At 46.2% G+C, this 15373-nt stretch overlaps 1 protein-coding gene across 3 annotated transcripts in view; it reads left to right on the top strand.

Moving 5' to 3' along the window:
• Window positions 1-15373, top strand: part of MTMR12 (myotubularin related protein 12) — a 79393-nt gene that overhangs the window by 14951 nt on the left and 49069 nt on the right. For all 3 annotated transcript variants that reach the window (XR_005724757.1, XR_005724756.1, XM_040262283.1), the window contains exons 2-3: window positions 12378-12438; window positions 14868-15010. Coding sequence is in view for 1 of the 3 variants with exons in the window: in XM_040262283.1 (XP_040118217.1) it covers window positions 12378-12438; window positions 14868-15010 (204 nt within the window). In the remaining 2 variants the exon portion in view is untranslated. The remainder of the gene's footprint in view (window positions 1-12377; window positions 12439-14867; window positions 15011-15373) is intronic.

Here is a 15373-nt window from a genome sequence, read left to right as displayed (position 1 = left end):
GGAACCAGACACACAGCTTGAGCGTTGACTCACTGGTTTCGCTCCACAGGCTCACTGCAGCCCTGTGATCTGTGCCACTCCTTCTCAGAGACGAAAGTCTGAGCGATCAGGTGGACGCCTTTTAAATGCTGGACCAGTTGCCCAACAAGGCGGATGTACTTAGTGCCACTGAACAGTGCAGTTGAATATAGTTAAAATATTATGTTTTATATTATGTGACTGTTGCCACAATTAAAAAAAAAAAAGGAAAAGGAATCCATGCTGGGCCAGCTGTGTGAGGTGGGTCCCAGAGGGCGTGTCTCCTTTGGGCTGCAAGCTTGCTGGAGAATGGGTGGCAATTCTCACATCTTGTCTGGCACACAAGTGGCCAGAATGGGAGTGCCTCTGGCTCAGCGCGGGGTGCGGTTCCTAGGCCATGTCGGGGCAGCAAGTCCTGGAACTGTTGATTGTCCAAGCGCAGCAGGAACAGAGGTAACTCCTTTTAAGCTGTGGGGTAAAATGTATGGAAACTGGAAGACCTGCTGCTTATGCCCTTATCCCCTTTTAAAACAAACAAACAAAGGTAGCCATAGCATTGGGGCAAATATTGAGATAAGCAATTTACCAAAAAACCCCAACCTTGATCCCACCCCTCTGGCATAACTGCCCTCCCTCTGTTTATTTCAAGCTGCTGTTCTGACTGAATGCAGGCCTCTAGGATTCCCAGGTTTGAAGACTTGAATGTTCTGTGACCAGCGCCAGCTGGCAGTCTCTGCTACACTCTTGTGATAATAGCAGGCTCTGTCAGAACTCAGAGAGGTGCTACACAAACCACAGGGGCCTTGGTTAACACCCCATTTGTTGAAAATTTGCATCACTTTCCAATTGAGTTCCTTTTTGGCCTGTGGCAGAGAAAAAAGTCTGTCAGCATAACTAGTAGAACCAGTTCTGCTTGATTGTTAAAAGAACTGTACTTTCCTATTATGCATTGAACATGATACGCAGTTGGAGTCAGTAAGGGATTTTATCCCACGTGTCCAGTTCTGGAAATAAGACTGTGGCCATTTGCTGATAAGGCAGCTGGACAGGGAGTGTCACAGTTGAAGGGCAGAAGGAGCAGAGGGTTAAGGGGAAGCCCAGGGCCCTTTGCTGAAACCAAGTGACAGTTAAGAAGCTCCCACTGCTCCAGAGAAGAGGGAGAGGATAGAAGCAGCCATCCCTGGATGCTGGTTGAATTGCCTGTGAGATCCTGGGAGGACACCAAGTCCATCCATGGTGGCTGCTGTCCTGCCTCTCTCACTGGACAGGCTTCACGACTTTCTTTCTGGATGAATATCATATGCGTGACAGTCTTCAGTGGAATGTTCTTCCCAGTAATATGAGAGCATTTGGTGATGCCGCCCGTGTTAATACCCAAGCCTCGATATTGTCTCTTAATCTTCCAAATGTTTCTCTGGCCCCCGCTGGAGTGGTTTAAAAACCTCTCATTACTTAAAGTCATTATTAACTAACTTACTCAGTGAAATCTTTTGAGCACTTACTATTTGCAAGGCCTGTGCTGGGACTTCCCAGGCAGCATTAGTGGTGACAAACCTGCCTGGCAATACGGGAGACATAAGAGCCATGGCTTTGATCCCTGGGTAAGGAAGATCTGCTGGAAGAGGGCATGAACCCACTCCAGTATTCCTGCCTGGAGAATGCCGTGGACAGAGGGCCCTGGTGGGCTACAGTCCATGGGGTCACAAGGAGTCAGACACGACTGAAGTGACTTAGCACGCACGCGCACACACTGGATTCTGGGGCAATATGGTGAACAGAAAAACAGAGAGCCTGCCCTCAAAGAGTTTATAAACTGATGGGGAGATAGACTTAAATAATTACATAAACAAATGTGATACTGCAATTGTGACAAGTGCTAAGAGGGAAAGATACACAGGGCTTAAAGAGCCTGATGGCAGAGAAGGCTTCCCAGAGGAAATGACCCTTGTCCTGAGGTCTGATGGATACACAGAAACTCACAGGGCAGAGAGGAGAAGCATTCCATGCAGGGGCTTGGATTCAAGGCGGAAGGAGCTTGGAAGGTACTAGAGGCTGACGGAAGGCCGGTGTGGCCGACATGCAGGCTGAGGAGGAGGGCGTGGGAGACCAGGCTGGATAGGGAGGCGGGCACCAGGCTGTGCAGAACCTGGTGGGCTTTCTCAGGCCGTTGTCCTTCTCCCACCGGTCACCCAGAGCAGGCTGTGTCCTGAGGGGTCACTGCCCCTCCAGGGTGGGCAGTGAGTGCCAAAGGGGCAGATGCAGGCTGAGCAGTTGGAAAGCTGCTGCACTGGTCCACGTGGGCGATGATGAGAGCCTGCACTAGGCTGGTCCTGGTGGAGGTGAGAGAGGAGCATGGGCTCTGGGTGTCTGTAATAGGCAGTACCGATAGGATTTGGTCGAAGACTGGATACGGAGGGTGAAGGGGAAGGAGGTGTAAAGGGGACTCCTATATGACATGCTTTTGAAGGGAAGCACAGGGTAGCCCAGGCCATACTGTGTTATTTACCTTGGGGCCTTTCCTGGAGTGTGGGACTGCACAGGGTTCTCACGGAATTCTCGAGGGTTGGTTGGAGTAACAGAGACCTAGGCCTTGGAGGATGGATTGGAGTGAGTCGTAAGAGGTGAGCTCTCAGCTGGTGTTGAGGAAGCCCCTGAGTTCTTCCCCACACAGCAGCCATTACTCCTGGGGGTAGATGTATTTTTTTTTTTTTCCCTTTCAGTCTCTTTCCCTCTCCACAACAATTTGAGGCTTTTCCTGGGGCTTCCCAGCTGGCTCAGATGGTAAAGACTCTGCCTGCAATGTGAGAGACCCAACTTCGATCCCTGGGTCGGAAGATCCCCTGGAGAAGGGGATGGCTACCCACTCCAATATCCTTGCCTGGAAAATCCCACAGACAGAGGCTACAGTCCATGGGGAAGCAAAGAATTAGACACGACTGAACAACGAACGCTTTGGGTTCTTTCAGTGATGCTTGTCTAGCAGATACATTCAGTGATCTTCCTGTGTTGTTTTCCTTTTTTCCCTTCATTCCACAGAAGTAATGTGACCTCGTGTAAGAACGAAGGTTGAGCCAGCTATCAGGTTTGACTTCCACCTGCACCACGTGCTAGCTGAGTGTCTTCACCTGCAGAGTGGAGGGAAGAGTGGGTATAAGAGCCCTCCCTCAAGGGTTACTGTGAGGATTAAATGAGTTAATAAGTATAAAGCCCTTTAAACAGGCCTGGTATGTAAGGCTCTAGAAATGTTTGTTACTATTATTCTCCTCTCAGCCTCCGTAATGTCTGGCCCTTGAGAGTAGCCACTTTGACGTTCATAGAGTGGACACTTGTGATTTCTGCAGTCCACCAGCAACCCCTGAGTCACGATGGAGTAATTTGTGATGTCAGTAAGGAAGAGATTGTATTTTCTCATCCAGTTGTAAAGGTCAAGTTGGATAGCCTTTAATCACTCGCCCAGTAAATTTGCCCATGAAGACAGCAGCTTATTACGCATTGAGAACTCAGCTTGATCAGGAGGAGGATGTACACATGGGAATTTCATTGTGTCCTGTAACCCTTGGAGCATCCAGACGTGGGCTTTGCCTTATTGTTAACCACTTCCCATCTTCTCCATTCAGCTATGCTCATTCCCCCAGGATCAGCAACAGCAGATGTTACAACTCTTGTTTCTCAAAAAAAGAGAAAACACTTTAAAATATTAAAATATTATCTCCATATTTGTTAGTTCTTTCTGTGTTTTTCCTATGGGGTCTAAAAAAAAAAATACTATAAAAACATGTAAGGGAAAGAGATGTAAGACGTGAGAACCCTCCATTCTGTGTTCCCTGCCTTCTCCCCAACCTGTACAGGTGGCTTCCCAGAGAAAAGGGAGAATTTCACTTTTTCTCTAAGGGGAGGGTTTCCTTTTCATTCTTGTTTACACACCCTGATTTATTGGAGTCCCCTAGATAATTTCTCTTCTCAGGACTGGTGTATATTTTGATTTCAGGGGTGAAGGGGTGGTTGATGGTGATGGTGCTTATTTATACTGTTTTTGAAGTGATAAACAAGTAAGATATTAGTGATGTAGATATTAGATATTGATATTAGCCTGCAGTATGGCTCTTTAAATTCCAGTGCAGAAGTACTTGTGTAAGTTTTTATTCTCAGCTTGTCACCAGGTTTCAGTAGCTTAATCCACTTTGTGTGTGTGTGCGGGATCTTAGTTCCCTTATCAGAGATCAGACTCAGGCCCACGACAGTGAAAGTATCAAGTCTAAACCACTGGACCACCAGGGAATTCTCAGTTTAACCTACTTTGAATACACTCAGTAGTTGAGAAAACTCTCCTTTTGTCGCTATGCCTGAGCAGTCTCTTCCTCAGATGTGGTGTTCTCTTAAGGAAGCTGTTAGTTTACTCTTTTGGTCTTGTAAGTGGGTTCAGAGTACTTTCTATTGCAGAAGAAAAAGACACCAAATGACCAGACCTAACTCATTGTAGAAAACAAGTCCTATTAATAGAAAAAGGCCGTTTCTTTTTCCATGACTTCAGATAGTCCTGTGTAGTCAAAATCTAATGGAATTAGGACCAGTCTGGGTGTTGCTAATGGCAGTTTTCTGATCCACAGAAAAAAGAATTGAGAAGTCTCCTGAGTGGAGTCAGTTTCGTTTAATGTGGGAAATAGGATTGACAAGAGAAGCAGAAATTATTTTGCTCATGCAGAATCTTAAATAACTGTAGCTCTTAAGTAGTATGTTGAAATCTTTATTTAATCATCAGAGGAAAGGAAGAGAAAAAGAAAGGAATCAGGAAGGACAGATTCTGCTCAGTCCAATAGTTGTAACAGATCTCATTTACTGAATATGTATGCCAGATGTTTACACCCATTTCTATTGATAACCTCATACCAGGTAGTATTGTTTCCATTCACACAGGAGGAAACTAAGCTCAGTCAGGTTAAATGGCAAGCCCAAATGCATGTCTGTAGGTACCAGAGCTGGGTTTGGACTGTTGACTCAAGTCTGTATTACTTGTTTTCAATACATGCACAGAGAGAAGTTTGGAGAAACCAGGGGAAAGACAAAACTTAAATTCTTAAAACTACAACTCTGCTTTAAAAAAAGGTAAATTTTGTTCTGAGATACACATGGATTGCCACCTAATATGTAGCACAAATGCATCTTCCCAGAGTATTAAGTGTCCATTTTAGAGCAGTGGAGCGACTTGGAGGAAATAAAAATGTTTGTATTGTGTCTTTTTAGCACTTGGTGCCAGATGTGATAGAAAGAAATTTTGTGTTTTGGAACCTTTAGGGAAGTTATGTTGCCTCTTGGAATTTGCCCTTCTGCCTGGATGAAATTAAACTGAGAATAACAACTTTGGTTTTTGACTCAGAGCCCTTGTAAGCAGTGAAGGGTTGACATGAACATTTACAAGCATCTGGCCTAGGAGAACTTCACGGTAGAGACCCCCGCCCCATTCTTTTCAAGGTCCCTTTTTCCCCCTTTGCCAAGATTCTAGGTCCTCCACACTTTTGAGATATGCGCATCCTGAATGTGAACTTGGTAAGACACTAGAGAAAACTCCGAGAACCAGTGGAATGAAACAACCAGGTTGCTCCGCAGTCTCTCAGCAGATTCTCAGGCGCGCAGCTGACACTTGCTTTCACGTGCTTTTGTCCTGTATGAGGCAAAGCCTTGTACAGTGGAGTACAGTTCTCGTAAGGGAATTTTTCTAATTTGTTCTAATGAGTTTTGTAGGAGACTGGTTTTCTGTTACACGCAATGGATGTTTTGTGGTAGGAAACTAGAGACCGTGTTTGTTGGAACACAGCAGCAAGGAATGTGGGCTCTGGAGTTAGTCAGGGCTTGGGCCGAACCCTTGGTTAGTGACTTATTCTCCTATTAAAGTGAAGTTCCTGAACCTCTTTAAGCCTCAGTTTCTGCATCTGTAAAATGGAAGCAGTACCAGTTCTGGTGTTATGCGGATTAATGAGATACTTATGACGAGTACTTATCTGATACATCATAGAACTTAATAAATGTGACTTATTATTATAGTTAAACGTGTGCAGTTGAAGTGGAAGCTGAGACTGACAGCTTGTGGAGGGCCTTGATTGCCATGTACAAACTTGAACACACCTGTCTTTACTGCTCAGAAGTCTTTTTTCACTTTGGGATTTTCAGCAGTGTTTCAAATAGCTGAGGTTGCTGTATGATCTATGTTTTGGACAAGTAAAGCTGTTTACTTGTTTAGTCTTCCCTAGTGGCTCAGATGGTAAAGAGTCTGCCTGCAATGCAGGAGACCCAAGTTTGATCCCTGGGTTGGGAAGATCCCCTGGAGAAGGGAATGACAGTCCACTCCAGTATTCTTGCCTGGAAAATCCCATGGACAGAGGAGCCTGGCGGGTCCCAGTCCGTGGGGTCTCAAGAGAGTCGGATACAACTGAACGGCTAACAACACACTCACACAAAGTTATTTAGTGGCATTCGAGGCAAGGGCTCACATGTACTGGGTGGTTAGACTCCTTTTTGTTGAACACTAGCTTGTCGGCAGCAGTGTGTATCTTACTGCATTGTTCTGACCTCTCCTCTCCCTGTCTGCAGCTGAAGGAAGTCTGATGAATAGTGGCAGCTTTAGTAGGAAGTCAAGCACTGTTAGAAATCTTGGTGGTTTTTCTGCCGCCACTTCTCATGCTAAAATTTCCCACACACTTCATGAGATATTTGGCTCCTCCACAACCTAGCTGCTCGGTGGGTTTTCCTTTCTCTCAGATCAGTTTTTGGTCAGCAACTTGTTGCCAGCATCAGAATGTATTTAACATTATTCCAGAGAAGAGGAGGAGTCCCTACTCTTTACAAAATATGTTTATTTTTATTTATTTGGCTGCACTGGGTCGTAGCCACTGGATTACCAGGGAAGTACCAAGGAGTCCCTACTGTTAAAGTGAAAAATGTGTAATAAGCTTCTGGGGCATTTGAAAAAGACAAGGGTGAGTCTCCAGTTTCCCTTTTTCCATGAGGGGAAGAGGCCTCCAGTCCTTTCCTTTTTTCTCCGAGGAAATGCTTCTGGTAGATTTATCTTCTCCCCTCTGAGATCGGAGTGCCCTGTCTTGCCTGTGTTTTAGAATCGAGGGCTGGTCTGCAGGGGTCTCCTTTGCTGTTCTAGTGAGGGCGAGCCACCGTGGACCCTGCCTCCTTTGAGAGCACAAATACTGAGGCTCACTGCGCTGTCATGATGTGATCATAAGGCAGGCAGTGAGCTCCTGATTCCCTTCTGTTCGGTGGGCAGCCCGAGGCCAGGACACTTGCCCAGATGGTCCCGCTTGCTCTGGAGGCCAGAACCCACCCAGGTTTCTGACTTAGTCCTGTGCTGTTACCTGAAAGACACTTGTTGCAGATAGTAAACACCATGTGTTTAGTGCAGTCTGCTTAAACTCCTTGCTCCTCACAGCCCGCAGGATGAAGCCCAGACTCCTTAAAATGGCCTTCCTTGTCACCCCACCTTCTCTTTCCTTTCCTCCTCCCTCTGCTGGTCCGTCTGTTGAACTCCTGCACACTCCTTGTGAGCCACTTCCAGGGAGACTGCTTAAACAGTCTGCCCTTCCCCCGCCCTCTGTTGGTCCCTCTACTGAGTCAGGTCCCCACTTTTGTGTTCCTGGAGCCCCCGTCAGAGCCTTCCTTAAAGCATCATCCTGTCGCATATGGCGGTACAGTGTGTTAGTATTGTCTCGTCTCCCCACTGGGCTGTGAGCTCCTAGCACTTGCTAGAGATTCATTCAGTTACCTTTGTTTCTTATAAATCTCCTTCTTCTTTTTCACATACAAACCTCAATTATCTTTAGAAGCCTAGCATCCTCTGCTTTTATATACATCTGAACATGTATATAGGCTTCTCAGGTGGCTCAGTGGTAAAGAACCCCCTGCCAATGCAGGAGACGCGGGTTCAATCCTTGAATCAGGAAGACTCCTGGAGAAGGAGATGGCAACCCACTCCAGCATTCTGTCCAGCAAGAGCCTGGACAATCCCATGGACAGAGGAGCCTGGCGGGTTATAGTCCATGGTATCGAAAAGAGTTGGACACAACTTAGTGACTGAACAATACATATATATATATATTTTTTTTTGTGTGTGTGTACACAAATACATACACTGTATGACTTAGTTTGGAAATGACAAGGCTAAGAACATTATGGGATTTTTTTGGCACGCCATGCAGCACGCAGGATCTTAGTTTCCCGACTGGGGACCGAACCTGCACCCCCTATAGTGGAAGCAGGAGTCTTAACCACTTGAAGTCCGTGGGGTGTTTTGTTTTTAAGGCAGTTTCTGCTTTACCTGGTATGTGGGAAAGGGTAGAGCAGGGGGTAATATGCGCCCCTACACCCTGAGAAGTCATGCAGAGACTGTGGGGGTAGCTGCCAAGGCCCGCCATTCAGGGGGGGCTCTCTCCGCTTGAATAATGGTGAAACCCTGTGAGCCTTTACAGCCTGGAGGCCTCATACGTCCTCACCTGAAATCCACACAGTTGAAGTGGCAGGTGCTAAGTCTGGCGTGTGATTCCCGGCAGTCTTACATGTGAGACGGTGTCTCTGATGTCAGTTCCTAATCCTATAGCCCTGGACATACTGCACGTTGACATGTTGCACGAATGATTCCTTCATCTCTGGTTTCTGCTGTTGGTGCAGTTGACCGAAGGCAGTACCGTCGGTGCCGGTCAGCAGAATCGCTGTAGCTGGCTTTGGCTCACAAGGGAGTCTGTTATAAAGATACAGGTGTGCTGCTTGGAACTGTGGGCCAGAGGCGTGGTTGGGCATCACCAGAACCTGGAAGATCCATGGAGACCAGGCCAGGACTGCTTATTTGTTTGGGGGACGGTCTTTTGTCTCCACCTGTCTTCTTCATGTGTGTCATTCTCTACAGAACAGCTTTCTCTGCTGCCGCGTATTTGTAGCCAAATCTACAAAGTCTGTGGGCTTCGCAGGTGGCACTAATGGTAAAGAACCTGCCTGCCAGCGCAGGAGACAGAAGAGATGCAGGCTCGATCCCTGGGTTGGGAAGATGCCCTGGAGGAGGGCACGACAATCCACGCCCTTATACTCACCTGGTGAATCTGATGGACAGAGAAGCCTGGTGGGCTACTGTCCATAGGGTCGCCAGGAGTCGGGCACCACTGAAGTGACTTGGCACACATGCTACAAAGCCCGTAGCTGAAGTAGCCAGCTTGATAAGCTTCTCACCCTTCAGCCAAATTAATGGGGGAGATAAAATGATCAGCCGTTTGCAAGTATGTCTTGTCTGTTAGCTCACGCAGGTGGTGGGAAGGAGGTGGTTCTCTCCAGGAAGGAGGTTAGGGAAGCAGGGAACACTCGTCCAGGACAAGGGAGTTTTGGGTGGCACCATCCTGAAAGATGTCTCCTGACTGCTGTGTTCATGGGATGTAAACTAAAGGATTTCACTAACCATTTCAAGAATTGATGTACGTCAGTAATTTGGGGTAGTATAAAATCTTTAAGTCGGAAGATGATACTTCTGTGGACAGCGTAACAGTAAGGCTGTCTTCTCTGTCCTGGCTTCAGTTCTTCAGCTGAATTCCAAGCACTAAAGATGATTGCTAGTTTTCTAACAGCTGATTGAATTTAATGCATAGCTTTGCTTTCCTCAGACACAGATGATAAACCTGTCAAAAATAATTGTGCTTTAATTTAGTTCTTTGTCAATGACAGATGATGAAACCTCTGAATGAGAATTTCTGAATTACCAAATCCACTCCTAGCATTTACATATGCAAAAAACAGTCTCTCTTGTGTAACCTGGAGCAGTGTGTCAGAGTCACCTGGGGAGTGTTTATAGATGAGAGACTCAGCTGCGGCCCCCACACTCTGATTCCTCAGGCTTGCGGTGGGGCCTGAGCGTCTGCGGAGGTGAAGAACAAGCTCCCCAGATGACCTGATGCTCCACAGCTTTGAGAGGTGCTGCGTCAGGGAGGCTTCATTTATTGGCCTCTCCCAGGATGGAAATCATAGTCATCTCCAAAACAGACCAGGCACCAAGCGGGTTCTCTGAAGACACCACGACTTCATTCTTCAGCCTCAAGATGGGCTGTCTGGCCTCTCCTGGCCTCAGCTGTACTGTGGTTTCTTCTAGTACTGGGGGGCTTCAATCTGAATCAACAGGTTCCGGAAACTCATACCACCCAGAAACTTCTACCCAAAACAAAGTAAAAATACTTCATTTTAATACGTTGACAGAACTGGTTGTGTTTTGTAGCATTTCCTGCAGTTAGGATTTGATTGTCTGCATCCCCACAGTGTCATTTAGCATGTTTCCCTGCCCCAGTGTTCTTATAAACTGGTAGGTAGCAAGCAGCTCAAGCAGGTGGAGTAAGATATTTTGGCAAGAATTCTTCATAGGTGATGAGGGGGCCCAACAACACGCCTCTCTTTTTAACAGTTTTTGTTTTTCCCCAGTGTTTTACTGTATGATATTTTTTATTCTTTCTTTTTGTGGAAAAATTTGATTTTGACCCACTAAGTTGATTTACAACCCTTTGGTAGATACAAGCCCTAGTTGGAAAAATACTGTTACAGAGAGGGAAATAAGCATGCACTTGGATACTTAAAAGGTGATATTATAGATGCCAGTAGACGGATGTCTAACATGAATATTCTGGTATGGGGATAAATTGTTTTTGAAAGTAGTGAAAATCTATATAAAGAAGTAACCCCCATTGAGACTTAAAGTTAACAGCCATTTATGATTGTTGTTTTGGTCCATTCACTCATTAAGGATTGCTAGTTATCTTTGAATATCCGGTAGACACTGAGCCCTGGATAGAAGCGTTTGAAGACATTGTTAATTGAGAGACAGTGACCTTGGCCTTCCCTTGGTGGTCCAGTGGATAAGCGTCTTCCTGCCAGTGCAGGGGACATGGGTTCAATCTGTCGTCCAAGAAGATTCCACATTCTGCAGAGCAATAAGCACGGGCTCCCTAGAGCTCGTGCTCTGCGACAAGAGAAGCCAGCCCACCGAGAAGCCCGTGCACCCACAGCAAAGAGTAGCCCCTGCTCTCTACAACTAGAGAGCCTGCGCGCAGCAATGAAGACCCAGTGTGGCCAAAAATAAGTAAATTAAAAAAAAAAAAACCCAGAAGAACCTGGCCTTGATTCTTTACTAGAAATGATTGCATCCTGGGGCACTGTTGTGTGGTTTTAGGTAACTTAGAAGGAGCAGATATGTTCGCAGCCACCTTTTCTGAGCCCTAGTGTGCTGCGGGGCTCCCCAGGGGGCACTAGTGGTAAAAAAACACACCTGCCAGTGCAGGAGACAGAAGAGACATGGGTTCGCTCCTGGGTCGGGAAGATCCTCTGGAGGCGGGCATGGCAGCCCACTCCAGTGTTCTTGCCTGGAGATTCCCATGCGCAGAGAAGCCTGGTGGGCTGCAGTTCATAGAATCACAGCGTCAGACATCCTGTAGTGACTCAGCACGCAGGCGCATGCTGCAGAGTGGATGGATCAGTATTGACTTGACACGTTCATAGCTTCCTGTTTTTACCTTCAAGCCCTTTACTCAGGTCCATTTTCTCTCAGAAACACAGCAGTCTGCTTTAGTTTTGATCCTTGATTCTCACTGGAGGAAGAAGGGAATCATTCTTGGGCTGTCTTCCATTCTCTCCCAGACTCTGCTCAAGCTGCCTTGCCTTGCTGAGTGACGTCTGTTCCTGTATGTGGGGAGTGCCCATCCCTGCTCCTCCTAATCACTGTCACTTTTGAATCGTTAGTGTAATCCATTGAACTGACCTGCTGAAATTTTCTGGCTTCTTTAGTTAAAGATACTTTAGGTACTTCCCTGGTGATTCAGTGGTTAAGACTCTGTGTTCCCTGCAGGTGGCTGGCTTTCAATCTCTGGTTGGGGAACTCAGATCTTACATGCTATGCTGCCCCCAAAAAAGAACAAACCAAATGTACCTATTTTCTTAAAAGTTTTTTTTTAATTACTTTTAAAAAGCTATTAACACAACATTGCAGATCAGCTATATGTTAGTTGCTCAGTTGTGTCCGACTCTTTGCAACCCCATGGACTGTAGCCCGCCAGGCTCCTCTGTTCTGGGTGATTCTCCAGGCAAGAATACTGGAGTGGGTTGCCATGCCCTCCTCCAGGGGATCTTCCCAACCCAGGGATCGAACCCAGGACTCCTGCATTGCAGGTGGAGTCTTTACCATTTGAGAAATCAGTTATACTTCAATCAAAAAAAACACCTAGCTTGTCAAATAAACAAAAAGCTGCTGAATGTGATGTTTTAGCATGTGTTCCGAAAGCATGGCTTTATGTTATTCATTTGAGCCCTTAAATATATTACCCTCTGCTCTTCTCTTTTAGGAAATTCACACAAACGAAAGGGAAGCAACCGAGAAGGAAGTAACTCTTCACTTGTTGCCAGGTAACAGTCATGTTAGCGTTGTACCTCCTCATGTGCAATTCAAAGCCAGCAATAAATTATGTCATTTCTACTAGCACTATATATAAACTCTTTTGTTTTCATCCACACAGTGTGTGACAATAATGAGTTGGACCAGAATATCAAGGTCTTTAGTTCAGTGTCTGCACACCTGGGACTGAATATTACAACATCTGCAAAGAATTTTTGTTTCCTCCTACCCACAGCGGATGAAAATAAAGGCGGGAAATTCTCACCTCTTTGTAAGCAAATGAGGTCTTTTTTCAGGTTGCATTACTTGGCCCCATCAACTTTTCTGGTCCCTATCTGGAAGATTCTGGTCCCTTCTAGATCCTTACATCCCACCCAGCTGGGGCTTAACCAACTCCCCAACCCTGGGCTGCCAGGGCTTGCTGTTTGTCATCACCAAGGAGACTGGATTGGTTGTTTTTGTTTTTGTTTTTGTTTTGAGATAGAGGAGAGTGACTGTCTATAGCATAAGTTGAGTTTTAATCATTTCTGAATTCAGAAACAAACTTGGTGGTGTAGGCTCTCCATATATAGGGCTATCCTGTGAGTTGTGCCTTTAGTTCTCCTGCTTTCTTTTTTCCCAGCTTTTTTCATAAGTATTTTTTGGTACATTTCCCAAAACAATTGAGGCCTCATTCTAGTTCTTTTAATTTTATTCCCTTTTATTGGGACAGCATGAATATGCACAAGTTTCTGACTGATCACCTTATTTGATAAACATCAGAAATCTCTAACTTAAAAAAAATATATTATTAAGTGTCAGAGGCTCTTCCCTATAAAAATGGCCTAAACCTCAATCCATATATCCTATTCTGTTTCCTCTTCTTGGGGTAAAGATTTGGAAGCTTACTTTTGTCTTCAGCGTAGTGTTACACACATTCTTGCATTCCCTGGATTCCTGACGTCTCGTCTCCACTGTGCAGCCCAGGTTTCCTAGACTAGATTAAGATCTTTCCCAGCTTGTGCCTCATGTGACCTGAGACTCTGTCTGTCTGTACTGGCTGACAGGTGTGGCGAGGTCTCCAGTGCCTGAGCATGGATCCGTATGGCTTGCCTGGCCTTGGGAGAGGTTCACTATTAAAGCTGTTCTATTTATTTATTTTTAAAGCTGTTTTACACCAGGGGTTGAAAGCATAGAAAGCCTTGCTCACGTGCCTTCTACCTTGAACTCAGCTAAGGCACTTTTTCTGAGACTATTTTAAACCCTGGTGAGGCCCTCATCACTTCATTGTTTTCTTCAAGTCTGGTGGTTTGAAGACGCTGACCTCTGTAGAGGCTGAGCTGGTGACAGAACCATCTTCCTGTATTTCTATTGTATTTAACTGCTTGGAAGAGAGAAAAAAACAAGGTGAAATGTTTTATGTGTCCCTTCATAGTCTTAGTATCTGAAATTCTTCTTTGTTTTCATATTGAAAGTTAGAATAGATTAATTTTGAGCCAAATGGTAAATTTAAAGACATTGAAGGGAAAATCCAGAGGGAGATTTTATAAGAAGATGCTTGTCTGTTAGATGAGGAGAAAATTCCGTTTTTTCTTGTCCCAAAGTATTTACACTTAGGTGTTTTTTGCTTTTTTTAAAATTTTATACAGTTTTTCGTTTCCCTGTATCCTCCTTTTATTTTTCTGTCCTCACCATCCGGCCCTCATGAGCCTCTCCGCTTCCTGCCTATCCCTAAACCCTCATCTCTTTGACTGGAGACGGAAGTTGTCTCTCTCTGTCACCAGGAAATACAGCTCCCGTGCTGCTGGGCGTCTGCAGAGAGAGCAGGAAAGGTGACGTAGTGAGAGGAAACATGCTCAGCGAAGAAAGGGAGGAAACAGGCTTGCTTTCCCACAAACCTCTGACCTCCCTTTTCCTCCCATCCTTGTCTGCGGAGCCAGACCAAGTGCGGTCATGCTGTACCCCCTGGGCCTGAGGAAGCTGCCTGAGAGCTCCGGACCAGGCACACACCCCGTCCTCTTTCCGGGGTAAGGAATGGCCACTCTCGCAGGAAGGAGAGCCCGAGAACGATATTCCACAGCTTGCCGGCCAGCCCGTCTGGCTTTGCTCGCTTGGGTACCGCTTCTGCTCGGGTACAGAACGTCTGTTCGGGTTCAAGTAATGGAAGCACTAAGATCTGTGCCTGCCGGTGCAGCCTAGGTCGTTTCTACCCCTTTGGACACGTCCATTATTTGCAGTGAGAAGATAGAAGTGCCCCATGTGAAGGTGTATCTGAGTCATTGTGATTCCACTTCTCCGTGGGCCCCACGCTGCTCTGTCTCCCCCTGGGTTTTGCAGCCCCCCTCTGCCGTGTCGTGGCCTGTGTTTGTCTTTACAGGAACAGAGCCAGGGACGCTTGTACTGCTTGCCTTCTGTATGTTGCTTGAGAACTCTCAGGACACTTTGGTTTGGTTTCCATCAGGTGAACAGCTGCTGTGTGAAGCCAGCACAGTACTGAAGTGTGTCCAGGAAGATTCCTGTCAGCGTGGAATCTACGGGAGGCTTGTCTGCACAGACTTCAAGATTGCTTTCTTGGGCGACGATGAATCTGCCCTGGATAATGACGTGCGTGTGAGCTGCACTTGGCTGAGTTTGGGGTAGTACTGCCCCTGTGACCCCGTTGTCTTTTTCCCCAGCTTCTCAGTAACTTGCCCTTAATGCATGTAAACACAAAGGCCAGAGTCCTTCTCACCCGTGATCTGCTCTCCCTCCTTTGGTGGGAGGACCACTCTGCAGTTCCACCAGTGCCTCCCGTCATGCTGGCCTGCGTTGGACCTCATAGGTTGACACCATCAACTTTTTTATTTTCTTCTGTATTTCAGTGCGGTACATATCACTCGGGAATCACAGCTCCCCAAAAACACTAGTTCCCCCTGTTTTCTCTGCACTGAACTCTTCCCCAAATTTAGCAACTAAGTTTGGTTAGGA

Source organism: Oryx dammah, unplaced genomic scaffold (genome assembly GCF_014754425.2).
Source record: "Oryx dammah isolate SB20612 unplaced genomic scaffold, SCBI_Odam_1.1 HiC_scaffold_20, whole genome shotgun sequence".
NCBI lineage: Eukaryota > Metazoa > Chordata > Mammalia > Artiodactyla > Bovidae > Oryx > Oryx dammah.
This window is presented reverse-complemented; position numbering and strand designations above follow the sequence as displayed.